This window comes from Sorex araneus, chromosome 3 (genome assembly GCF_027595985.1).
Source record: "Sorex araneus isolate mSorAra2 chromosome 3, mSorAra2.pri, whole genome shotgun sequence".
Taxonomy (NCBI): Eukaryota; Metazoa; Chordata; class Mammalia; order Eulipotyphla; family Soricidae; genus Sorex; species Sorex araneus.
This window is the reverse complement of record NC_073304.1, coordinates 152,148,052-152,172,901: the sequence shown is the minus strand read 5'-3', so window position 1 is coordinate 152,172,901 and position 24,850 is coordinate 152,148,052. Positions and strand designations below refer to the sequence as shown.

The 24,850-nt window shown below is 56.4% G+C and overlaps 2 protein-coding genes across 2 annotated transcripts; one reads left to right on the top strand and one right to left on the bottom strand.

Annotated features, from left to right (window-relative positions):
- Positions 1–49: 49 nt before the first annotated feature.
- CERS2 (ceramide synthase 2) lies at positions 50–8,964 on the bottom strand. Its single transcript, XM_055130394.1, has 11 exons — positions 8,801–8,964; positions 3,954–4,127; positions 3,511–3,628; positions 3,266–3,384; positions 3,069–3,126; positions 2,569–2,619; positions 2,363–2,455; positions 1,954–2,082; positions 1,480–1,586; positions 1,249–1,402; positions 50–1,090 (listed from the first exon to the last, which is right to left on the bottom strand). The coding sequence occupies exons 2-11, from the start codon at positions 4,124–4,126 to the stop codon at positions 953–955; spliced, it is 1,140 nt and encodes a 379-aa protein (XP_054986369.1). The 5' UTR covers position 4,127; positions 8,801–8,964; the 3' UTR covers positions 50–952.
- Positions 8,965–9,865: 901 nt separating this feature from the next.
- Positions 9,866–24,800, top strand: ANXA9 (annexin A9). Its single transcript, XM_004618080.2, has 13 exons — positions 9,866–9,980; positions 18,488–18,569; positions 18,650–18,746; positions 19,480–19,574; positions 19,698–19,811; positions 20,179–20,269; positions 20,953–21,032; positions 21,169–21,228; positions 21,735–21,819; positions 21,984–22,079; positions 22,157–22,215; positions 22,915–23,037; positions 24,084–24,800. Exons 1-13 carry the CDS (start codon positions 9,868–9,870, stop codon positions 24,144–24,146), a joined length of 1,158 nt encoding a protein of 385 aa, XP_004618137.2. The 5' UTR covers positions 9,866–9,867; the 3' UTR covers positions 24,147–24,800.
- Positions 24,801–24,850: the final 50 nt, after the last annotated feature.

The window sequence follows — 24,850 nt, the reverse complement described above, 5'->3', positions numbered from 1 at the left end:
CACACACAAAAAAAAAAAAAAAAAGAAAAAAAGAAAGATACCACAGGGCTGTGAGAAAGGTATGAGGAAGACTCTTAGTTTATTAGTTCATCTCCCTTTTCAATTCCTAATAGTCTCAGACACTTATTGCCATGTTTCATTTAATCTTTAATATATTTTAATTTTTTTTTTTTTTTAAAAAAAGACATTGACAGTACATTTTGGTCTCTAGTGGTCCTTCTGCCAAATGCCAGGTGCTAGCTGTGATTCTGGCTTTAAAACCCAAACCCCAAATGTTTAAATAAATAAAATCAGAACTAGTTGCCTCTCTACTCCAAGCCAGCAAGCCCAGGGGAGGTGGCCAGAGAAAGCAGGCAGTGAGATACGGGGCTTGTGGTTCCAGGAGGTTGGCAGAGGAGGAGCGGGTGGAGTCCCCGCTATTTGGCAGAGGTTGGGAAGGGTCGCGCACACCTTCCTCACATGGTTCATTTGCAGCTAAGGAGGGAAATGTTAAAAGTCAGCTCAGTTTGGGGCTACTTAGAAACATGAGCCTTGGTCCAGCTTTGGCAGAATGGGGCCCCCAGATGGGACAGTAAGGCCTGGCCATAGCTCTAGAGTCCCCAAGTTGAAGGCAGATAGCTAGGGCCAAATTTTGAATAAGGAATGTGAGTTGTAAGCCCCAGCTCGAGGTGAGAAAAGGGCTCTAAAGCGGTAAAGAACACCTTGACAGAGGAAAGAGAGACACACAGTCTCCCCGAAGGATTGAGCCAGCTGCCCCTCCTGGGGTAGGGAGGGGGGTGTGGGGTAGGCTGGCTACAGTTGGGTTTAAAGGCAACTGGGTGACAGAGGCAGGGCTGGGGCAGAGAACTCTCTCCTGGGTTTCTGCTTTCTCCTTCCTCCCCAGAAGTTGGGGGCTCTCTGGGGACAGTGGGGAGATCTTGGCCTTCTGCCTGAATGAGGGATACACAATCATTCAGTCCTTCTTGCGATGGTGGTTCAGGACAGGATGGCCATTGGCTAGAGGCTGGCTCTTTGCGCCTCCCCCGGCAGCAGGCTCCTCCCCCTCCGAGCTTTCTGTCTCTTCCCGGTCACTGCGTTCATCTTCTACCAGCTGTACAAAGGGCAAAGCAGCATTAGCACCTGTTCAAAACCCCTGAGCTCCACCTCTGCTCTGCCTGGCCCAATTCACAGGGGCTTGTGGCAGTAATTACTCAAAGGTGCTGCGTGTGACAGTAGCAGAACCCCACAAACTCGGCACAGAGCCTTTACCTTTCCAGTTAGGAATTTGTGGGCCATGCGCAAAATGAGGTAGGCCCAGAAGATGTGCAGCAGCTGTAACACTCCTAACATGGCATTGAAGAAGTAATAGCCAAAGAAGGCAGGATAGAGGTCCAGCGGGTACACCAGGGTGCAGTGCATGATCCTGGGAATGGGAGGAGAGCGGTGGTCAACACAGAAAGGGGTTCACAGGAGAGGTCTTGGGGCCTCCCCCAAACTCACCAGAAGGGCAGGATGACCAGGCGCGTGATGATGAAGACAACAGCGAAGACAATGAAGATGTTGTTGCAAGTATTCTTCCATCCCGCGTAGTTAAACATCTTGGCTGACTGCAGGGATGGGCCCCACCACCATCAGCCACACTGACCCTCCCACACCCATCACCAGTGGGGTCTCTGTCCCCACCTGCTTGGGCCTGGGTATGCCAGCCACCACCATGGCCTCACTGGAATAAAAGGGCTGGGGAGAGGGCTCAGCTGGAACACGCGCTTTGTAAGCACAGGCCCAGAGTCCAAGCACCACTGGGCATGACTCACCAAAAAAATCTAGGATAGACAAGAGGATGATTGTGCATGCTGGGAGCCCAGACTCCACCCCCAGCACCATAAGAAAACACCAGCTATGCCCCCCAAAGAAAAAGGCAATGGGAAAACCTTAAGGGTCTGTAGGTTTGATGGAGTGAGTGGGTAGCCTGACCTCAAGCAGGTAGTCGGAGGAGTCATGCAGAGCCATGATGAGGGTGCCCGCACGGATGTAATTGGCAAACCAGGAGAAGCTGATGAGGATGATGGTGGCCACATGGTGGATGACCTGCTCTTTAAAGTCCTGCAAAAGAGAATGGGAAACTCCCATCCCTCCCAAGGTGGCGAAGCCCTACCCAAAGCACCGGAAATCAAGAAGCTCTTCAGGGGCTGGGGTGATAGCACAGCAGGTAGGGCATTTGCCTTGCACGCAACCAACCCGGGTTCGATTCCCAGCATCCCATATGGTCCTCTGAGCACCGCCAGGAGTAACCCCTGAGCATCACTGGGTGTGACCCAAAAAGCAAAAAAAAAAGAAGCTCTTCACCCCGGGCTTCGTCTGGGCCAGGGCACACCCAGCTTACCTTTCTCTTAACATCAGAAGCAATGCTGAAGAGGAGGGACCAGTAGAAAGAGAGCTCGATCATATAGTACCAGTACTGCGAAGGGATGGTAGTCTGGGGGAGAGGAGAGGACAGATGGAGAACCCCAGGCCTCACCTCTCTGGGGAAAGGGGAGGGTCCTCCCCAGTGATTCTCTTCCCATCTGAGGAATTGGCCACGTGTCATACCTGGATGGGGTAGCCCTCCCAGACCTTCTTCAAGTCATAGAACCAGGGTTTCTGCAGAGAGATGGTGAGAGTGAGAGGAGGAGGGATCCGGGCTGGAGCCATAGGACAGCGGGGAGGACACTTAACTTGCACACAGCTGACCCAGGTTCGATCCCAACACCCATAGCCCTCCTGTCCCTGCCAGTTCCTGTCAAGAATGATCCCTGAGCACAGAACTAGAAAAGTACTGTGCACCACTGAGTGTGACCCACAAAAAAAGAAGGATCCTAATTTTTGTTGGGTTATTTTTGGTTTGTTTTGGGGCCACACGTGGAGATGCTCAGTGATTACTCCTGGCTTTACGCTCAGGCATCATTCCTGGTGGGCCTTGGGAAATCATGTGGGATTCAGGGGTCAAACCTTGGTTGGCCACATGCAAGGCAAGCACCCTAAGGGACCCTAATTCTATATGGCCTTGACTTCACCAGCAAACAGGCTCCCCTGTCTGAAGCCCTACTCACATCCATGATGACAGCCATGCCGGCAACGAAAGCAATCAGGTAAAATGTGAATCTCCAGCTGCGAAGGAGAAAGGCCAGGAGGACAGGAAAGTGGCGTGGCCGCCCATAGCCCTGGGCACCACCTAGTCCCTCTCTCAAGGGCATGGAGGGGCCAGAGTGTCGGCCCACCCGGCCAAGCAGCCACCCCACACCCGCACCTGGCTTCTCGAAATTTCTTCAGAAGACTGGGCCGGTCCTGATTGCGGCGGCGACGGAACCAGCGCTCTATCTGACGGCCTGAGAGCCTACTCTTCTGGGACAGGAGGTCCACCTCCACCTGGTGCGAGACAGAGCTCTGCCCTGCGTGCCGCACACAGTAAAAGCCCTACCAGCACCCCTGCATTCCTGCCACCAGCCCTTGGCCGCCCCTCTGAACCGGGACCAGGGAGCACCCGGCTCCTACCTGTGTGGGCTGCTTGCCATTGGTCAGGTAGAAGTGCTCCAGGATAGGGTTGGGAGACGCCCGCAACCGAGTTTTCTCCTTTACGTTCAGGAGGGCAGCCAGTGGCGTAGCAACGTAACTGAGAAAGGGAAAGGAGAGAGAAGTCGGCTCCCCTGAGGCACCTCCCTCTCATGTAACCCCTTTGCTGGTAGGGAAAGTCAATCTTATCTGGGCCTCCGTTTCTTAGCAGTCCCCTCAGGCCACCCAATGTGTGACAAAGCTGCCTGTGCTCAGTGATCAGGAGGGGCAGAGGGTTCTCTCAATTGCAAGGAAAGGCCTGGTGATGCCCTCAGCAGAGAGGACAGTGCCACCTTCAGGGGAACAGGAGGTACACCAGGGGCCAGGACTGAACAGCCCAAGACTTGAAGGCTGATGAAGGCACAGAGGAGATGGTTAACGCTCACAGCTCAAAGAAGTAGCGGACGATGAGGAAGAGCAAGGCTAGGGGTAGTGTGATGTAGAGGTCAGAGGCTTTGGCGTAGATGCGGCCCTCTCGGTCTTCTAGGTCGGCCCAGGTTAAGTTCACGGGCAGCCACAGCCGTTCCCACCAGAAGTAGTCATACAGGGTCTGGAGCATCCTGAGAAAGGGAGGGGCCAGTCACAGGCATCAGAGCTATGCCATATAAGACAGGAGAACACAGTCCCCACTTGACAGGCACAGGGCCATACCCCAAGACTTGGCTCTGGATCTAGCCACATACCCTTGAACAGACCAGCTCCTACTATTCTCACAGGAACCAGAGTCCCAAGTACTGCAGGCTGGGACAAACCCCATGTAGACAGCAGGTCCCCAGCGAAAATGAAGAGTTCATAGTAAAGAAGCACTATGGTCCCAGGAGAGCTAAGCAATCAATGACATACCAACACACAAGGCTCAGGGCTAGAGAAAGTGGAATGGCAGCACTTCCCTTACACGCTGCCAACCTAAGTTTGATCCCCGCACCCCGCCCATCAGGAATGATCCTGAGTGCAGAGCCAGGAATAAGCCCCGAACACCACTGGGTATGGCCCAGAACCCAGAATCAAACCAAGAAAAAAAGATTAACAGCCTACGCAAAACAGCCCCATCCTGGGGCTGGAGTGATAGCACAGCGGGTAGGGCGTTTGACTTGCACGCGGCCGACCCGGGTTCGATTCCCAGCATCCCATATGGTCCCCTGAGCACCGCCAGGGGTAGGTAATTCCTGAGTGCAGAGCCAAAAGTGACCCCTGTGCAATGCTGGGTGTGACCCAAAAAGCAAAAAAAAAAAAAAAAAAAGTCCCATCCAAGAGCCCCAGACAGAAGAACACTGTCTTCAGCTTCTTCAGAAAGTCAAGCACCCGAGGATAGTATGCCAGGGCCGGGCCGGGCGGGGGTGGGGGTGGGAAAGAGTGGCCTCTTACAGACACATATGGCCCCCTTAGCCCTGAGCACAGGTGTGGCCAGAACTAAAAACAAGTTGGGGCTGGAGCGATAGCACAATGGGTAGGGCATTTGCCTTAAATGCACTTGACCCAGGTTTGATTCTCAGCATCCTATATAGTCCCCCAAGCACTGCCAGGAGTAATTCCTGAGTGTAGAACCAGGAGTAACCCCTGTGCATCGCCGGGTGTAACTCAAAAAGAAAAAAAAAAGTGAAGGTAAGACAGCCATCAGACTTCTGGTGTAATTAGGAGTGATTTTGTTTTGTTTGGGGGCCACATGAAACAGCTTACTCCTGGGTCTGCACTCAGGAATCATGCCTGGTGGGCTCAGGATACCCTAATGAGATGCTAGAGATCAAACCCAGGTCGGCTGCAAGCATTAACGCTCTGGCCACTAGAGTGATTTTTTAGGTTATTTGGGACACACCTGGCAGTGTTCAGGGATTACTTATAGCTCTGCACTCAGGAATCATTCCTGGCCAGCTCAGGGGACCACATAGGATGCTAGGGGTTGAACACTGTCAGCTGTGTACAAGGCAAACACATCGCCCACTGTACTAGCTCTCCAGCCCCTGGAGTGATTTCTTACTACTGTTCATCCAGTAAACTAAATTCTAGGGGTGCACGGGGGTGGGGGTGGGGGGTGGGTGTTGGTCTGGTAGTAGTATGTCCTGATGCCTGAAGCCCCACCAAGAGAAGAGCTGTGCGGTGACCAAGGGGCAGGCCTGCCCAAAGGGAGAGGTCGGCTTGGAGTTGAGAGAAGCAGCAAGATGGTCCCAAGGGGTGGGGGCCACACCTCACCTGTGCTCTGCCTTAGCAATGGCCACGAGCACTTCGAAACCACCCTGCCAGGGGGAGTGCAGGAGTGGCTTCAGGCCAGGTCTGGGCCGGAGCAAGGGCAGTGGGGAGATAGCTGTACCCGGAAGTCCCCTCCAGCTGTTCTTCCAGCAGCCCCACCCACAGTCCGGAGCCTTGCGAAATCCTCAGCCTGTCTTGGGTCCTTATTCCAGCTCGAGGACTTTACCCTCTTGTCCCCATCCTGGTCACAGTGCTGATGAAATCAGAGGTCAGTCCTGACAAAGGGGCCTCAGCGCTCCCGGCTCCCACACACACATTCCAGGTCTCGCTCCTCAGGGCGCTGCCCCAGCCCCCTCAGCTCAGCCAGAATAAATACTGAATCAGTGAGAGGAGCTGGGAACTTCTGTGAACAGGACACAGCAAACAGGATCATCCAGGGTAGGACGTGCCCCCCAGAACCACCACCCAACCAACAAGGAACAGCTAAAGGAAAGGAAAATTGTAGGAATGGAGTCGGGGGCTAGAACAGTGCAGAGGGTGCTTGCCTTGCACCCAGCACCCCATTGGGTCCCCCTGAGCGCCACCAGGAGTGATTCCTGAGCACTGCTGGATATGGCCAAAAAAAATGGAAGTCGAAAAGGCAGAAGGCCTAAATGCTGGCTCTTCAGTCCTGTCCTTTCTGCTCATCCTGACTGGGCCCAGGATAGCCCAGTAGCCACAGCATACTAACAGACCTGCCCATGCGGCCAACCCACCCCCACCCTGCTCATGGGAGTTTCTCATAGAGGAATCTGGGAGGTGAAGGAGTTAGAAGGCTGGCAGGGGTCCTGAATGTGTGTTTTCTCCCTACAAAGGTGAGCACTAAGGAGATAGAGATGGGGCAGCTCGGCCCCACAGGCCAAGGGGGCCAGCCACCTCCTTCCTGTCGCCAGACTTCAGACAGGACTGAAGGGAGAGCTCAGGGGGAGGCAGACTCATGGGGTTCTGGGGTCCCAAGGCTGCCTGTCCTTCCAGAGCAGAGGAGACTCCCTTCAGCCATCAGCCTGGCTCGGCAGGGAGGCCCTCTTTTAGAAGGGGCTTTTGTGGGCCTCACCCTTCACAAAGCCCAGGTGTCCAGTCCTGGTGGCAACCCCAACATCTCATTGGCACCAACATGTCAGGCCCAGCCAGGGCTCCTCAGAACAAAGGCCGGGGCATGAAATGGGGCCCGCACGAGGCCTGGGGAGACTGCCCTGCTCCTCTGCACCCTGGTGCCCTCAAGAACAATGACTTGATTTTCTGGTGGTGAAAAATCACAACGACTGATATTTTTCCACTCACAGAAGCCACTCCCACACCACAGCACCACACACGCAAACAATGGGGCTTGTGTGCGTGCGTGAGGAGAGGCACCTGCCTCAGACACTCAGGGAGGCTGGAGAGGGGCCAGCTAGGCAGGGATTTCACAGGCGTCAGGTTACACCCCCCACCCCCACTACCCGCTCCCACACTGGCCCAGACCCTTCCATGGAGGAAAAGGAGCAGAGGGTCGGGGATATGCAGAGAGCTGGAAGGGCCTAAGGGGAAACCTGGGTTGGAGGGATTCTTACACCCTGGCATTCCCATGGCCCTCAGCCTGGAGGCTGCACTGAGAGAAACGGGTGGAGAGGGTGAACACTGGAGGGTCCCACAGGCAGAGATATCTGCTGCAGAGACTACAGAAAAGAAGTAGGGGGCCAGAGAGATGGCCTAGTGGATAGGCACTTGCATGGCTCAGGGCCTACCCAGCTTTGATCCCTGCATCACATGGTTTTTCGGAGCACCGCTGGGTGTGGCACAAAAAAACAAGAAAGAAAATAAGTGGAAGACGACCTGAAAATTCCCTGGTGGAGAACTTTGTCAGGCGCTGCTAGTTACCTGAGAGAGAGGGTGCCACACAGAGGGCTGAGGAGCTTGAAATGCGAAGACCGCAAAGCTGGGCAGTCCCTCAACACCCTCTGCGAGGCAGTCCCTAGGGGCGGGCGGGCATCACAGAGAGGACACAGCTCTGGTCAGGCCTGGGGGGGGGGAGAGGGGCGGGGGGAGGAAGAGAAGGGGGAATCTGGCCAGATTTTAGAAGGGGCTTTTGTGGGCCCTGGTGAGGGGTGGGCTGCGGGGTGGGGGGAAGGCGCGGGGAGGCGGACGGGGCAGGGTTAGGCAGGAGCCTCCTGGGAGCTTCTGCAGGTTATTGTCCAACCGTGCGGGTCCTGCGCTGCTATCAACCTCTCACACTCCCAGACCCCAGTCACCCTGGATTCTGCAGGAGGCCGAACACCCCCCCAGAGCTGACGGGTCCTGGGGGGGGGTCTTCCATGTCCAGTACCCGGCCACGGGCCTCAAAGCATGCAGCCAACAGGTGAGTGGACATGAAGCAGAGCGCCCCGCGCTGGGGAGAATCCCCCAAACCAGGTGAAAGAGCTCAGCCACACACCTGCAATTAACCTTCCTGCCAGAAGGCCTCGGGTCACTAATTAGCAAGTTGGGACCCAAAAAACCAGTTTCGCCAGCAGCTTCCCCCACACCCGGCACACACACCCCATAACGGTCCCGGCGCGGGTCTTGGGGGGCCGCGGCCCGCTCCTTCCTGTTTCCCGGTCGGCACATGGACGCGCCGCGCCTCTGGGGCGCGCCGGGGCGACCCCGCGACGCGGGACCCCCGCCCGCCCGGGCTGGGGCAGCGGGCGCCGCCCGGGCCTGGGGTCTCGCCGCCGGGCCGTGCCAGGCGCGGGGAGTCCCGCAGCGACCCCCCCACACCCCTCTGTGCCCAACAAAGGGCCGCCGGAGCCGGGGCCACCGCGGGCCGCGCCGCGCCCCAGCCCGGCCCCGACCTGTTGCCCCGATCGCGCCCCGGCGCCGCGGGGTCCGCGGGGCGCCCGCCCCCCAGGTCCGGCCCGGCCGCCCGGCCGCCGCCATAGCGCGGGGCCGCACTGGGCTCCCGGCCCGGCCCGCGCCGGCCCCGCCGTGCTCCGCGCCCACCCGCGTCCCCCCACTTCACTCCCGGGGCGCCCCGCGGGCCCGGGGTCGCACTCACGCGGCGGCGGTGGCGGCGCGGGCCGGGCCGGGCCGCTGCTCCGAGTCCGGGCGCCGAGCTGGGCCCCCCCGCAGGCTCCGGCCTCTCCTCCCCCTTCCGCCCGCCGGGCCCGCGCCGCCTCCTTCCTCCTCCTCCCGGCCCGGCCGCCAGCCCGCAGCGCCGCCCCGGACCCCGCAGGACGCGCCGCGCCGCCCCGGAACCCAGCCCCGAGCGCGCGTCCCGCCGCCCGAAAGGGGCGCTTGGCCGCGGGGAATCAGCGCCGCTGGCTCCCGGGACCCAGCCCGCCGTTCCGCGGGACACCCCGAGCCACCCAGGGGCCCTAGAACGTCTCCCCGGGGCGCGCGCCGGCCGCCCCCGGGTTCCGAAAGTGCCCACCCCCGGCTTGTTTTGAAAATCTGCCTTTTCTGTCTTTACCCCGCTTATCCGCGGGGAAACTCATAATTAAGAGCCGGAGAAAAAGAGTCCCAACACCGCGTGGACCCCCGGATCTAACCAGGGAGTCGCCCCTCAGTGAGTGTGGCCCAAAGGACCGAAGAAAAAGGGGGGAAATTAGCAATTAAAATGTTATTTTCTCCTGGTCTGATATCAGGAAGATGTAACATGTACATTCTGGAAAACTGGCCTCGAATCCCCGGGATAGGTTGGAAGCATGTTTACACAGACTCCAAGTCACTCAATTATGTTGTTTTTGAGCCACAACTGGTGGTATTCTAGGATCACCCCCTACAGGAGACCACCGCAGTGCCTGGAATGAATCCAGGGGTCCTGCATGCAAAACGTGCTTTTTATTTAGAGGGGGAGGGGGGATGCCGAGAGGCTTATTCCATGCCTTAGGGGCTTACTCCAGACTCAGTGCTAGGGGTGGTTTCAAAGGACCTAGTGACTTGAAACTCTGTTCCAACCCTTTGAGCCACCTCCCTAACCCCAAGGTCTCTGAATCTTTGACCCGGGACAGTCTTCCTGCCGTGAACCAAAATGGAACCCAGAGCCTCATCATGCAAGCTAAGTGCTCTACCACTAAAACACGTCTGGACCCAGTATGCCTGTTTCCTACAGTGTCGGGACTGATGGCAGAGTTCTGTTCTGGGAAAGAGATGACCTCTGCTAGTGCAGCAGGGAGATCCCCAAGGCCGGTTCTGGAAGACAGAACAGAATCTGACCCCATGTCTGCTTCTGCTGGGTAAGGAAGTGGGGCCCAGGCCCAGACCCTCATGAGAAGTGGCTGGCTGGTCCCTGCACCTATTCCCTGCGGGCCTGTTTTCTGGCCCAGACCTGTCAGCAGTTCCAGCAGCCTCAGGCCTCATCCTCTGCTGACTGGCTGTCCTCATTACGGTATCTCAGACTTAATCACCGCCTTTGAGACTCCTTCAGTTCCAAAGGCCTCTGACTTTCCAGAGCACCTTCCCCACACTCTCAAGCCTTTTTCCAGGGGGCACCCGTGTCTCATCTTTGGAGCCCACTTACCTAAGGGTGACTTTGGGTCCTTCTCCCACCCCCCACCCCTCTCTGACTTGTTGCCCTTCTTTGGCCCTCCAAACCCTTTTCCCCCCTGCCAGGCTTACCCCATGCCCCCCACCAGGTTGTTTGCTTATTTTGGGTTCCAAGAATGGAAACCAAGGGGGTTGGAGAAATAGTACAGCGGGGAGAGCACTGATCCAAGGTTGATCTCCAGCATCTCTGACCCCTCCTGGAGTGATCCCTGAATGCAGAGGCAAGAGTAAGCTCTGAGCACTACCAAGTATGGCCAAAAAAGAATCAAACCCAAGACTTCAAACATACCCAGTTACACTTTTTGTTATTGGAAGGGAGGTGTTGGAGACCACCCCGAGGCGCTCAGGGCTTCTTCCTGCTCTGTGGGATAACTCCTGGCAGGGCTTAGGGAGGGGGTTGCGTCAGAGTTGGCCCCATGAAAGGGAAGGGCCTTCCCCACGCCTCTTTCTGACATGCCCCACTGTGCTCAGGAATCACTCCTGGTGGGCCTCAAACCCAGATCAGCTGCATGCGCGGCAAATGCTATCACTCCAAACCCTCCACAACACTTTTTTAATGATTTCTCGGGAGGACTGAGGAGTAGTTAACATGGGGGAAGAGTCGGGGGAGGAGGGTTCCCAATCAGTGCTTGTGAGAGTCACTTCCAGTGAAATTCAACCCACCTCTGGAGGCCAGTGCAGTGATGGTCAGATCTGGGGACCATCAGATAAAATCCAGGGGCCAAGTGATACCAGAGACAGAACTTGGGGCCTCTACATGCCTGTTCCCTGCTCTCCAGCCATCCGAGCAAGTTTCTCATCACCAGTTAAACTTTCAAAGGGACCAGAAAGGTACAGCAGATTGAGTGATTGCCTTGTGTATGACTGATCCAGGGTTAATCCCTAGCACCCTATATAGTTGGTCCTTAAAGCATCACCACTCAAGAGTGAGCACTGATGGGGCTGGAGTGATAGCACAGCAGGTAGGGCGTTTGCCTTGCACTCGGCCGACCTGGGTTCAAATCCCAGCATCCCATATGGTCCCCTGAGCACCGCCAGGGGTGATTCCTGAGTGCATGAGCCAGGAGTGACCCCTGTGCATCGCCGGGTGTGACCCAAAAAGCAAAAAAAAAAAAAAAAGAGTGAGCACTGAGTGCTAAGCCAGGAGTAAGCACTGATCATGAGAGGTATGGAGGGGGAAAAAAAACAACTTAAAATAGTAGCAGAGAGGATTGCAGTGAGATTGTACATCAGTTATGGCATTTGCCTCCCTGTGGCTAGGCCTGGCCCACATGGTTCCCAGCCTTACCAGGTGTGGTCCTTGAGCACAGAGCTAGGAGCGAGGTGGGAGCACCACTGGGTGTGGTCTCAAAGTCCCTTTCCCTATTGCAAACTTTGATACTGCAACAAAGGCTTGTTTTGTTTTGGGATCACACACTCGGCCAAACTCAAGGGTTACTCCTGGCTCTGAGTTCAGGGATCACTCTTGGCGGTGCTTGGAGGACCATATGGAATGCCGGGGATTGAGCCCCAGTCAGCCTCATGCAAGGCAAATACCCTACTCATTGTACTATCGCTCAGGCCTCTCAACATTTTTTTTTTCCAACAGGGATAGTACAAGCAGATAGGGCACTTGCTTTGCATGCACCTGACTGAGTTCAGGCCCTAGGAGGTCATATGTTCCCCCCCAGCACTGCCATTAGTGATCCCTGAGCACAGCTGGGTGTGGCCCAAACATTGGGGGAAAAAAAGAGTAGTGGGAGGGTGAAGGAGAAAGCTGAAAAGACCAGCAGAGCTCGTATTTAGCATGCAGGAGGTCCAGGTTCCGCCTGTGGCACTGCATGGACCCTCAAGTACCATCTGGAGCAAACACTGAGCCAGGAGTAGCCCCAGAGCACCACTATATGGCACAAAAACACTTTGTGGAGGGGAAGTTTTGGGGTAGACGTTCAGCTAGCCTAGGCCTGAAAAATAAAGATAAGAGAATGTCCTCCTCCCGTGACTGAAGAGAAGGTAGATAAGGAAAGGGCCGCGGGCAACCACCTTCCAGCGATACTACCCATCAGTCCACAATCCTAAGAGGCTCCAACACACAGGGCCCAGCTCCCCCCAGAATTGCCAGCACAGTGAAGCCAACCTCCACAGCGCTGGGCTGGCGCCTGCCCCACCCACAGTGCCCACAGCCTGCCTGCCCTACCTGATTCACATCCTCTGCTTGGGCTGCCAGGGAGTCCGACCTCACCAGGCCATTTGCCCGGGACTGGGGTCTCTAGATAGGGTGTCTGGGAAGAGCTGATACAGACCTCCATTGTGGAACGTGCGTCCTACTAGGTCAGGCTGGCTCTTGCTTCCCTGAAGCATCTTTGGTAAAGAAGTGGAGCCTGGCCAGTATCTGAGCAGAGTTTCATGTGCTGGGGGTCCCGGGGAGAATAAATTGGTTCATAAAAGGACAAATTGGGGGGCTGGAGTGATAGCACAGCGGGTAGGGCTTTTGCCTTGCACGTGGCCGACCTGGGTTCCATTCCCAGCATCCCATATGGTCCCCTGAGCACCGCCAGGAGTAATTCCTGAGTGCAGAGCCAGGAGTAACCTCTGTGCATCGCCAGGTGTGACCCAAAAAGAAAAAAAAAAAGGACAAATTGGGGCAGGGAGGGCATTTGCTTTGCACATGGCAGACATGGGTTCAATCCCTGGCATCCCATATGGCCCCCCATGCACTGCCAGAAGCAATCTCTGGTTGCAGAGCCAGGAGTAACCCCTGAAAACCCCAGGTATAGCAAAAAAAAAAAAAAAAAAGAGAGAGAGAGAGAAAAAGAAAAAACCCAAGAGGACCAATAGCCAAGAGAAATGTCTGCATATTGTGAAATCATGCTCTGAGAAATGTTTGCAGAAAAATAATGTGGCCTTAGAGCTGGAGTTAGTGAGTCAATGACTATTCTGTCACTGCCTGCCCCAGATTTTCCTAGGACAGACCCATGCCCACACCGATCAAACATTTCTCATGTGAGTGATGAGGAAATGGTGAGCTAGGAGGGCTGGATTCTGGGGACCCTCAGTTTCCTGTGTCACCTGAGAACAGTGCCCAGCTCCACAGCCTCCAGCAATTCTGAAATCTCAGGTGAGAGGTGAGAATAGAGGTCATAGTTTTTTGTCCAATTAATATATTAATTAAGCAGATCCAGGCCCTGGAGTGGAACAAAGTCAAAGCGTCTCTGGATAGCACTGGGGAATGAGATCCTCATCCTGTCTCCCGCCGCCTCTTCATTCTTCCCCCTCTCCCCTATCTCCTCTTTTTCTCCCCAGTCCTCCCTCTCCCCCTTTCCTTCCCTTTCCCTCTCTCTTCCTCCCTCTCTCCCTTTATCTCCTTCTCTACCCCACAAGCCATCTTGCCACACAGGCCCAGAAGTGCAGCAGAAGGCAGAGGGAAGTAAGTGTGGGGTCCCCATTGCGGGTCGGCACTGGACACCCACTTCTGAACAGGGTCAGTGGGGTCCAGGGGGCAGACACCCACCTGCGGCTCTTGTTCTGGCCCTGCTTTCCCCAGAACTCCCAGGGTGGATCTACCAGTGGATCTGGGGGTGGATCTCAGTGTGAATCTCAGAGTGGGTCTCTGGGGGTTAGTCTTGGGGTGTGTCTCTGGGTGGTTTACCTCTCCAGAACTCCCGGCCAGAGCCCGCATCTTCACTGGCCGCTAGAGGGCTCCGGCAGCACAGCCGCTCCCCGCTCCCTCTAGTGGCCACTTGGGGATTTGTAAGAAAGAAATTGGAGGAGGGTGAAGAGTAACAGTTACCATTAGAACAGTTTTACATAGTAACATTCTGACTTAAGTATTTTCCATCCTATGTCAAGTGTTTTATAATTTAGTAATAGAATGACATTGATCTATTTAATTCCAAAACACCTATAATAGAAACATTATTGCTATTTCTGTTTCCACCATGTGTGTTTTTTTTGGGGGGCTGCTCCTGGTAGTGCCCCAGATCCACAGTGGTGGATGAGCAGAGTGTGTGCACCAGCCTCTGCTGCCCTCTGCACCTCCAGCCTTTTTTTTTTTCTTTTTGGGTCACACCCAGCAATGCTCAGGGGTCACTCCTGGCTCTGCACTCAGGAATTACCCCTGGCCGTGCTCGGGGGACCATATGGGATGCTGGAATCGAACCCGGGTCGGCCGCGTGCAAGGCAAACGCCCTACCCGCTGTGCTATCACTCCAGCCCCCAACTGCACCTCCAGCCTTTGAAGATGGAGGAATTAGGCGCAGAGCCAGGAGAATCCATGGCTCAGGGCACTTACCTGGCGCGCCCGAGGTCATGAGTTCAAAGCTGGTGTGGTCTACAAGCACTGACAGGACCCTGAGAGCCCAGCTCTTGGGCATTCCCAAAAGGGGCAAAGTAGTTCAGTGGGTAGAGAGCAGTCAGGGTGGGGTGGGAGAGATAGCAGAGTGGGTAAGGAACTTGCCTTGCACATGGCCAAGCGAGTTCAATCCCCAACAACCCATCTGGTCCCCCAAGATCAGCTAGGAGTAAACCTTGAGCACTGTGGGTTTAATAAATTAAAAAAATTAACTTTTTAATAAATAAAAAAGTAATACAAAAAGAAAGTGTCCGGGGCTGGAGCGATAGCACAGCTGGTAGGGTGTTTGCCTTGCACATGGCCGACCCAGGTTCGATTCCCAGCATCCCATATGATCCCTTGAGCACCGCCAGGAGTAATTACTGAGTGCAGAGCCAGGAGTAACCCCTGTGCATTGCCGGGTGTGACCCAAAAAGAAAAAAAAGGGAAAAAGTGCCTAGGACAAGTATGAGGTCCTGAGCTTAATCCCTGGGGACCTGCATAAACCAAGGTGATCCAAGGGGAGACCAAACAGAAAATAATGAAGATACATTTAAAAAGAATCGGCAGGGGGTGGGGGAGCAGAGTGATAGTACAGTAGGTAGGACATCTGCTTTGCATGCAGCCGACTTGGATTCAATCCCTGGTATCCCATATGCTCCGCTGAGCACCGCCAGGAGTAATTCCTGCGTTCAGAGTCAGGAGTAATCCCTGAGCATTGCCGGGTGTGACCAAAAAAAGAAAAAAAAGAATCTGGGGGCCTGGCATAAAGCTTGGTAGTACCTGCATGTATGAAGTTTTTGACTGATCCTCAAAATGGGCAAACATCAAAAATAAATTAAAGTAGAGCAGAAGTTAAGGCTCTTGAATTCCGTGCAGCATCTGACCCTAGTTTGAGCCTCGACACAATTATTTCCCCAGGCACCGCCAGGGGTCACTCTTGAGCTCAGAGCTGGGAATAACACCTGATCACTGCCAGGTGTGGCCCAAACCACCAATCCAAAATTAACTGAGACTAGGATGATCACTTCTTGATCAGGCACTGCTTAAAATGTGCCAGGACCAAGTTCAAACACTAGCACCACACGGCTCCCTCCCCCCACACACCCTGTAGTCCCAGGAGAGTACTGACAGGCTCTTAGCCCTGCTCTAGAGGCCCCAGAAATAAACAGCCTGTGGCCTCAGGGCTTCGAAGAGCACAGACGGGAGGTGCTGGAATTCCCTTCTTCTGTACTATTACTTCATCCCCGCCAAAGTTATCTGACTGTTGTTATCAGTCGTTCTCCTGGAATATAGAGGATTTGGGTGTTTCTCCAAAAGAGATTAGTCTCCTCGTAGAGTGGGAGAATCTGGAGCAGAAGCAGGAAGATTGAGGCAGGACCTCTGAGTGACCAGGTCTGGGAGTGGGCGAGGCTGTACATCAAAGTCATGCCAGGAACAAAGCAGGAGAAGCCACTGGGCTCATTGGGTTGGGTGAGTGGGAGCAGAACAGGGTCACAGACACAGCAAACATCTAAATGAAATCTAAAGCAGAATTAATCGCTGATTGTACCAAACATTACATAGGTCATCAGAAAAGACTTCATGGAGGAGATAAACAGGGGAGTGAGATGGCATGGTTTAGGGAGACATGAGAGAACATGGGGCAGGGAGTGGCGGAGAGATGGGACAGGGGTTCAGGCTTATGCTTTTGCAGTCTCTGACCCGGGTTTGATGCCTGGCGTGGCATATGTCCCCAAAGCACCACCAGGGGTCGCTCCTGAGCACAGAGCCAGAAATATCTGAGCACTGCCGGGTGTGGCCCCAACCACCCCTCTCAAATAATCACCACTGGGGCCTGAGAGCTCAATGGCTGAGCACCCGATGGCGTGTGGGAGGGCTGGGCTCAGTGCCTGGCGTCTAAGGGTCTCTGAGCACCACTGAGGGTGACTCTTGGCAGAGCACAGGGCCAGGAGTAGCTCCTGAACTCTGCTGGGTGTGGCCCAGAAACAAATAAAATAATTATAATAATTGAACCTGCCACTTTAGCACATCCTGAAGCCTGTCTTTGTTTTGTCTCTTTGTTTTGGGGCGGGGCTCAGGGAACCTTATGAGGTGCCAGGGATCGAACCTAGGTCAGCCTTGTGCAAGGCAAGTGCCTTCCCCACTGTATCATCACTCAGGCCCCCTTGGTTTTTTTGGGGGGGAGGGGCAGAGAGCAGGGAGAGCTTTGTTGTAAGAGGCAAGACCCTCCGTGGTAGACAGAAGCTCTCGGAGAGGGCCTGCCAGAGGGCCATCTCTCTGAGGGCTGTTTGTTTTTGTTTGGAGGCCATACCTGACTGTGCTCAGAGCTGACACCAGGCCCTGTGCTCTGGGATCATGGGACTATATGTGTTTCCAGGGATCAAACCCAGCTTGGTCACATGCACACAGCACCCTCCTGCTGTCCTATCATTCTGACTCCTTTTAGTTTTGTTTTCGTACCCAGGACCTCATGTGTGTAATACCAGCTCTAGTCCAGAGCTGCTTCCCGGCCCTGGGGCCTGTGTTTAGGAAACTAGGAGACCCTGAGTGCAGGAGTAGCAGCGGAGGGAGACAGTGTCCAACTCTTTGGTCTCCAGGGAGTCAGGAAGGAGACTGCAGCCACGGTCTGAAAGCAGCTGAGAAGTGGAAAAGCTGCCTGCCCAGGGTCCCTGAGATGCCGCCCCCTTTCGGCCCACCACCGTGCACCCGTCTCAGAGCACCCTGGTCTCAGAGCTGAGGGCCTCCCCTGCAGCTCTGCCAGCCCTGGCAGCCAAAAGGCAGCAACAGGAGTGGCAGCAGTGGGGCCAGGCGCCTCGGTCTCCTGGGTTTTGCCCGTGTCTGCAGGGAACACCCTTGGCATTTTTCTCTCTTGACTCTGCTAATTGGCTCCGGCCCCCGAATGCCAGCGCCTCCTTCCGCAGATCCAAGCAGGGCACCCCACCCAGACTCAGGCAGAGCCCTCCGGCAGTTTCTGGGCCAGGACCCCCTCTGGGTGCAGGCTGGGGTACCCTGTTGGTATGTGCCCCAGCAGGTTTTTACCTATCGGCCCTGACATCAGTCTGGAGCCTCTGACCTGCCCCGGAGGAGCTGGAAGCAGGGGCCTGGCAGGGGCGTCGCGGGTGTCTGGGCTGGCCTGGCCTGCGGGGGGCGCGCGGGCAGGAAAGCTGCTGTCCCGGCAGAGCCGGGGAAGTTCAGCTCCCAGGAGGTGCGCTGAGATGTTTGGGGTGACCAAGACTGCCTGGTCCTCTCCCACGCTGGGAGGGGCCAGAGCCGGGACAGCAGCCTGGCCGGCCCCCCAAAGGCATCTGGGCAGCACTCAGCGCCGGCGCCTCCCAGGCCAGAGCAGCCGGCCACTTGGCAAGCAGCAGTCTCGACACCCACCTTCGCTCCCTGCCGCTCTGGGTAAGCCCGGCCCTGCCCTCCTGCTTGGGGGAGGAAGCTTTTCTTTCTCACACGAGCGCCCCTGGTCCGGGTGGCACTGGGCCCACAGACCCTCAGCAGGTGCTTGGAGGATCAACCTGCAGGGGCACGGCGGGGGGGCAGCTCTGCAGCCCTTTGGGGTCTGGCGGGGCCCAACGGGGCCCGGTAAAGGTGTGAGGCTGGCAGGGGCTTTCTGGGGGCTTCTCTCACACCCCACCCACCCTCTGAAAGCTGGGCCCCAGGAGGGCCTCTCACTGTGGAGCCAGGGAGGGTCTGTCCCGGGCGGTCCTGCAGCATCCCCGCCTCCTCGGCCAACCCAGCTCTGGCCGGCCCTGCCTCCCCCACAGTTCCCGTCTCCAAACCGGCCGGGCAGGTCGATGCTTTCTCTGCCACTGGGAAAGACCGGGCCTGGGAGCCCTGCTGGGTGGGTCTCGGGCCGGGACCCCAGGCCTCTCCCTCCCACAGGGTCACCATGTCTGTGAGCAGCGCCGATGCGGCCACACCTCTGACCCAGGAGATCCTCAGCCACCTGGGCCTGGCCACCAAGGTAGGGGCTGCCGGTTGTGGGCACTGTGACCCAGGCCAGCGCAGGGGAGGGGCTGACACCCGTGACCCTGTGCTCCCCAGACTGCTGCGTGGGGGACCCTGGGGACCCTCAGGACCTTCCTGAGCTTCAGCGTGGACAAGGACGTGCAGAGGCTACTGAAAGCCATCACCGGCCAAGGTGAGGCATAAGACGAGTGCAGGGGCAAGGCACCGGGGCCAGGGTGGGTGTGGGCAGGCCCCATGCTCGTGGGCCTGCGTGCCCTCCTCCCTCTCCCAATGCTCCCGAATGAGTCTTAGTGCTTCCACCTGGCAGATGAGAAATAGGCATTCAGAGAGGTGAAGACATTTGTCCGGGTCACACAGCTCACTGTGGGGAAGCTGGGATTTGACTCTAAATCTGAGGCCCCACTCGGAGCAATAGCACTGCATGAAGGCGCTGACCTCACACGCGGCCCACCGGGACCCATCCTCGGCACCCCATAGTCCCCGAGTCTCCAGGAGTGATCCCTGAGTGTAGAGCCAGTGGGCGTGGCCATCCCCAGCCCGATCTGAGATCCAGACCATCTTCCACTGACCCCGCAGAGAAGTGGGCATAGATGGCACCCCAGGCGTCCTGGGCTTCCCCCTGTGACCTGTGACCCCCGTGACCTGTGACCTCCTCTCTGTGTGAACTGTGACCTCCCCTCTGTGACCGGTGACTGCCCCTTCTCTTCATTGCAACCACACGTGGTTGTAAAGGGCCATAGTCGCACCCCTCCTGGGGTGTCACACATCAGAGTTTCTCTGCCCACAGTGCTCACACACCTAATGGCGCTTTTCCATGAGAGCCCTGCCCTTACTCAGGAGGTCCTGAGACCCAGGCGTTGGGGGCCCCCTGGGCAGCCCTGCACACAGCCTGATCCCATGCACAGGTGTGGACTGCCATGCCATCGTGGACGTGCTGACCAACAGGAGCAGAGAGCAGAGGCTGCTCATTTCCCGAGCCTTCCAGGAGCGCACCCAACAGGTGGGCCCCAACTCTATCCCTTTCCCCTGGGCAGCATGAAGTGGGGCCTGGACACGGGAACAGAGGCTGCAAGCCTGTATGACCCGCACCTGCAGCACTCCTCCTGAGACCCCTTGGTTGTAGGAGCTGCTGACGGCTCTGCAGGCGGCGCTGTCGGGGCCCCTGGAGAAGCTGGTGGTGGCGCTGCTGCAGCCTGAGGCCAAGCTGGATGCCCAGGAACTGAGGACGACCCTGAAGGTACCCAAGTGGGGCCTGGGGAAAGGCCTTCAAAGACGGGCTAGTAGCTCGCAGCCCACCTGGATTCCATTCCCCGCACCTCATGTGGTACCCCAAGCCCACCAGGAATAATCCCTGAGTGCAGAGTCAGGAGTGACCCCTAAGCACTGCCAGGTGTGGCCCCAAACTAAACCCAAACCATTGACTCCTAGAAGCAGATGTGTCTCGTGGCCAAGCAAGGGCTGTTTCTGCCTCTGTGCTGGGGGCAGGCGTTGCACCCAGTGGTGCTCAAGGGACCCCCATAGTACCAGGATCAAACCCACGGCTTTTTGTGTGCCAAGCCCAGCAGTCCGCCAAGCTCTCTGAACCCCATCTGTATCTTTTAAAGGACTCGGGCTCTGCCAAGGATGTGGCTATAGAAATTCTTGCCACCCGAAACCCAGCACAGCTGCAGGAATGCCTGGCTGTCTACAGACACGGTGAGAGCCTGAACAAGGAGCCCCGAGAGCTGGAGAACATCTGTCCCCTTCTGTCTCGTGTTCCACTGGAGGGTCATCTGGGGGCCTGTCTACCGCGTCCTGTTTCTCGGGGAACACAGCTGAGCCCCAGCTGTGTTCAGTGATCTGGGGGAGAGGAGAGGCTAGGTGAGCATCAGGGAGTTGAGCTGTGATTAACCGTCTCAGCAGGCTCCAGGGAAGATGCCAGTAATGACACGGCTGGGCACTGCATCCCCGGGGACCTGTGCCACCTCTGTGGTGTCCTCAGCCCCGGGGCAGGGCAGGGTACCACGGGGACCAGCTCTGAGTCACAGGTGGGGTGTCCTGTCTCAGGCCATTGAGCACCCACTAATTGGTGATTAGCTATTTCTCATTCTCACTTTGGGGGGTTCACACCCCACATTGCTCAGAGGCTGCTTCCTGCTTGCAGCTCACTCAGGTGGTGTTTGGGGTACCAAGGGATGCTGGAGACACACCCAGGCAGGCACCTCTGGGCAGAGCTGTCTCTCTGACCCTGTCCCCCGCTGTGTCCATGGCGCCTGTCTTACAGTCGCGAGTAAGCAGCCATGGTCAATCCAAGCAAGGTGGGGGACAGCAGGGCACAGGACCCTGGCATTCCCACAGTGGGGAAGACTGGGATTCAGGGGCTCCCGCTCACCCTCCAGATTTCCAGGCTGAGGCCGAGGAGGACATCAGGTCTGAAACCACTGGCGTCTTGAGGGACTTGCTACTCACTCTGGCCAAGGTGAGGAAGGTCACATAAGGGAAGCTGCCATGTAGGTGCAGGCGGGGAACGGGCAGGTGGGTGTTGGGGGGAATGGTACTGAGGCTGCTTGGTGTGGGCCTGGCAGCTCCCCTCACAGCCTCCTCACATCCCCCAGGGTGGCCGGGACAGCTGCTCGGGCATCATCGACTATAACCTGATGGCACAGGACACCCAGGTGCGGGGCCCGCGGGGTGCAGCACTGCAGCACACTCCCCACTCTATACCTGCTTGTCTTCAGGCCTGTCTCAGTCCGGGAGGTGACATGATGACTGGGACATGGGGTCAGACTGAGGCTTCTCATTCCCCAGCCTGGCTTGTGACTCACAGAAAATCACCCTGAGTGTTCGTTTTCTCGGGGACATGGGGGGCCTGGGGAACTCTTTCCAGAACTAGGAGGGTTGGTTTTGGTTTGGTTTTGTTTTCTAGCTTGGGGGACACACCTAGTGTGCTCAAGGGTTACACCTGCCTCTGTGCTTAGGGATCACAATGGCAAACTCAGAGGACCATACAGGGTGCCAGGGATCAAGCCTAGGTCAGCTCGGTGCAAGGCCAGCAACCTCCCTGCTGCCCTCTCGCTCTGCGCTCTTGTTTTGACCCTGAATTGCATTTCCATCATCATTGTAGGCTCTGGGAACATGTGCCTTGATGAGTCAGTGACTCTGCTTAACCCCTCCCTTCCAGGCGCTCAGGCAGGCAGAGGGAGGCGACATGGGGGCAACGTGGGTCCCCATCTTCACGCAGCGAAGCATGGAGCACCTTGTCCGAGGTACACTCAGGCCTTCTCCTGGCCCAGCTCTACTGGTGACTGCGTGGGGTCTCTTCCAGCTCGATGCCAGCTGGGAATCACAGCTGGGGCTCCCATGTGGGAGCAGCTGCCCTCTCCTAGAACAGCCCTTTCCTTTTTCCGACCCCTGCATCTCCCCCCCGCAGTGTTTGACCAATACCAGCAGCATGCAGGGCACGCGGTGGAGCGAACCATCCAGGACCGTTTCCAGGGTGCTGCACAGGCGGCGTTGCTGAGCCTCGGTAGGGGCCAGCGGGCGGGGGCTAGGGTTCCTCACGGGGAGAATGGCCGAGCCTTCACTCCTCGCTCTTGCTCCCAGCCTCGGCCATCAGGAACACGCCACTCTACTTTGCAGAAAAACTTCATGAGGCTCTGCAGGTGAGGGCAACACCCTTCCCCCTCTGAGCACACAGGCTGCAGAGGCCTCTGGCCGAAGAGGAAGGCCCCGCTCAGCTGCGTGCTGCCGTCTCACCTCGGTTTTACAAACTCGCAAGTCTTGGCTGGTTTCCAAACATCTTCTCAAGAACAGAGTGGTAGCACAGTAGGGAGGGCACTGGCTGACCCGGTTCCAGCCCTGGGGTCTCTGAGCCCACCAGGAGTGATCCCTGAGCACTGCTAGGCATGGACCAACAACCCCTTTCCCAGACCTTTCCCATCCTTCCGTGGACTGACCTTTGGAGTGACCTCGCTCCGCCCTAGCGCTAGGCCAGGGAAGGTGTGGGAAGAATTAGAAGACCTCCAGCCTCCAGCTGCAACCCACCTCCTCACCCCTCGACAGATGCTGCTTTAGCTTCCTGCACTGCCCCCCCTCAATGTAGGGCTCTCCTTTTATTTATTTTGGTCTTGGCCCACACCCAGTGGTGCTGAGTTGACTTCAACTTTGAGTCAGGAATTACTCCTGGCAGTGCTCAGGGGACCATACAGGATGTAAGGAATCAAGGTTGGGTTGGCCGCATGCAAGGCAAGCATTCTCCTTGCTGTACTGTCACTCTAGCCCCTCCACTTCTCATTTTCCTTGACTCTGACCTTACCAAATAATCCACTTTCACTCAGAGAATCTTTCCTTGCCTCTCCCAGGAACCCGAGCCCAAGTTCCAGGTACTCACCCGCATTCTGGTGTCCAGGAGCGAGACTGACCTTCTCAGCATCAGGGCTGAGTTCAAAAGGAGATTCGGCAAGTCTCTGTACGCCTCCCTCCAGGTGAGAACTCGCCCGAGCCGGCCTCCCTCCCCCTGCACTGCCTGAGCTGGATTGGTAAGGCCCAGCCTTGGGGAAGCCCAAAGTTCCTGGAGTGAGGGTGCCTAGGCCATAGAAAGTTCTGGGTCAGCAGGAAGCAGGGAGGAGCATCTGAGCTGTGGTATTCAGGGGCTTCCCAATTCACTCTTTTTTTTTTTTTTTTCATAAACAAGGTATTTATTTTTATTTTATTTTATTTTATTTTGGGCTGGAGTGATAGCACAGCGGTAGGGCGGTTGCCTTTCACGCGGCCGACCCAAGTTCAATTCCTCCGTCCCTCTCGGAGAGCCTCGCAAGCTACCGAGAGTATCGCGCCCACGTGGCAGAGACTGACAAGCTACCCATGGCGCATTGGATATGCCAAAAACAGTAACAATAAGTCTCACATTGAGAGACGTTACTGTGCCCGCTCGAACAAATCGATGAACAACGGGATGACAGTGATACTCAAATTTTATTTTATTAATAAAAATTTTATTTTATTTTTTTTTCTTTTTGAGTCCCACTCGGCAATGCACAGGGATCACTCCTGGCTCTGCACTCAGGAATTACCCCTGGTAGTGCTCAGGGAACCATATGGGATGCTGGGAATCGAACCCAGCTCGGCCTCGTGCAAGGCAAACGTCCTACCCACTGTGCTATTGCTCTAGCCTGGTACTGTTTATTTTTATTTTGTTCTTTGGGCCACACCTGGCAATGCTCAGGGCTTACTCCTGGCAGGCTCAGGTTCAGAGGAGCATATGGGATGCCAGGGATCAAACTGCATCAAAGTTTGATCGAGGCAAGGCAAGCGCCCTCCCTGCTGAACTCCAGCCCTAAGGTAGTTTTTATTGAATGTGGCTTGCTTAGAAAGATGCAGAGGAGAGAAAGCAGGCAAATATCCAAGAGAACATGGGCTTCTACAGAGTAGAAATAGGTGAGCAAAGAAACAGAGGTCGCAATCAAGACGCATTCCGGGGAGAACAAGGGCTTGAGGAGCCGCCCTGACTCACTCTTGACTCTGTTGGCAGGACGCTGTGACAGGGGACTGCCGGGCAGCGCTGCTCGGCCTGTGCAGGGCGGAAGACATGTGAGGCACCTGTCTGCTTCTCCGAGCTGCAGGAGCCAGGCTGGGGCCCACTGGAGAGCCCCTGAGGACCACCTTGCACCTCTGCCCCCCACTGGCTCTGGCCCTGGGGGTCTTGTGGTTTCTACCCTGTCCTTCCTCCCCGCTCTCTGGCCACAATATCTCACTGATTCCTGAATGACTCTGGCCGCTGTCTCTGACCTTGGGGTGGGGCAGGAAGCTTCAGAGACCTTTGATGTGTGCCTGCCAGCCTGGCCCACAGGAAGCCCTGGCACAGCCCCAGGAGCAGCGCTTTCTCCCACAGCCTCTCTCGGGCCCTCATTATTTTCTCTTCCCCAGGAAATAGTGAGAAACAGGTTGCAAAGCACTCCCTGTAGGGTGTGGGGCTGGGGAATGAGATGATCAAGCCATGCACACCCCCCAGATGCCTCATTCCAAAGAGGTTTAGTTTTTGTTTGGATTTGTGCCACACCTGGCGGTGCCCAGGGCTTACTCCTGGCTTTGTGCTCAGGGATCACTCCTGGTGGGCTCAAGGGATCATATGGGGTGCTGGGGAACAAACCCAGGTCGGCCATAAAAGGCAAACGCCCTACCCACCATACTGGGGTTTGGAAACCCATTTGTCAGGTTAGTCTGTGTTTTCTGGGAAAGATCTAGGAAAAGCAGATCAGCACAAACAACAGGCAGATGCAGACTTGGTCCTGCCCCCTG

Coding starts and splice junctions, on each gene's coding strand:
- CERS2 (XM_055130394.1), bottom strand. CDS start 4,126: ATGCTCCAGACCCTGTATGACTACTTCTGGTGGGAACGGCTGTGGCTG. Junction 3,629..3,953: donor GTCCGCTACTTCTTTGAGCT/GTGAGCGTTAAC, acceptor TCCCTTTCTCAG/TTACGTTGCTACGCCACTGG. Junction 2,083..2,362: donor CTTCTGATGTTAAGAGAAAG/GTAAGCTGGGTG, acceptor TCTCTTTTGCAG/GACTTTAAAGAGCAGGTCAT.
- ANXA9 (XM_004618080.2), top strand. CDS start 9,868: ATGGCAGAGTTCTGTTCTGGGAAAGAGATGACCTCTGCTAGTGCAGCA. Junction 19,812..20,178: donor AACTGAGGACGACCCTGAAG/GTACCCAAGTGG, acceptor TATCTTTTAAAG/GACTCGGGCTCTGCCAAGGA. Junction 23,038..24,083: donor CTCTGTACGCCTCCCTCCAG/GTGAGAACTCGC, acceptor CTCTGTTGGCAG/GACGCTGTGACAGGGGACTG.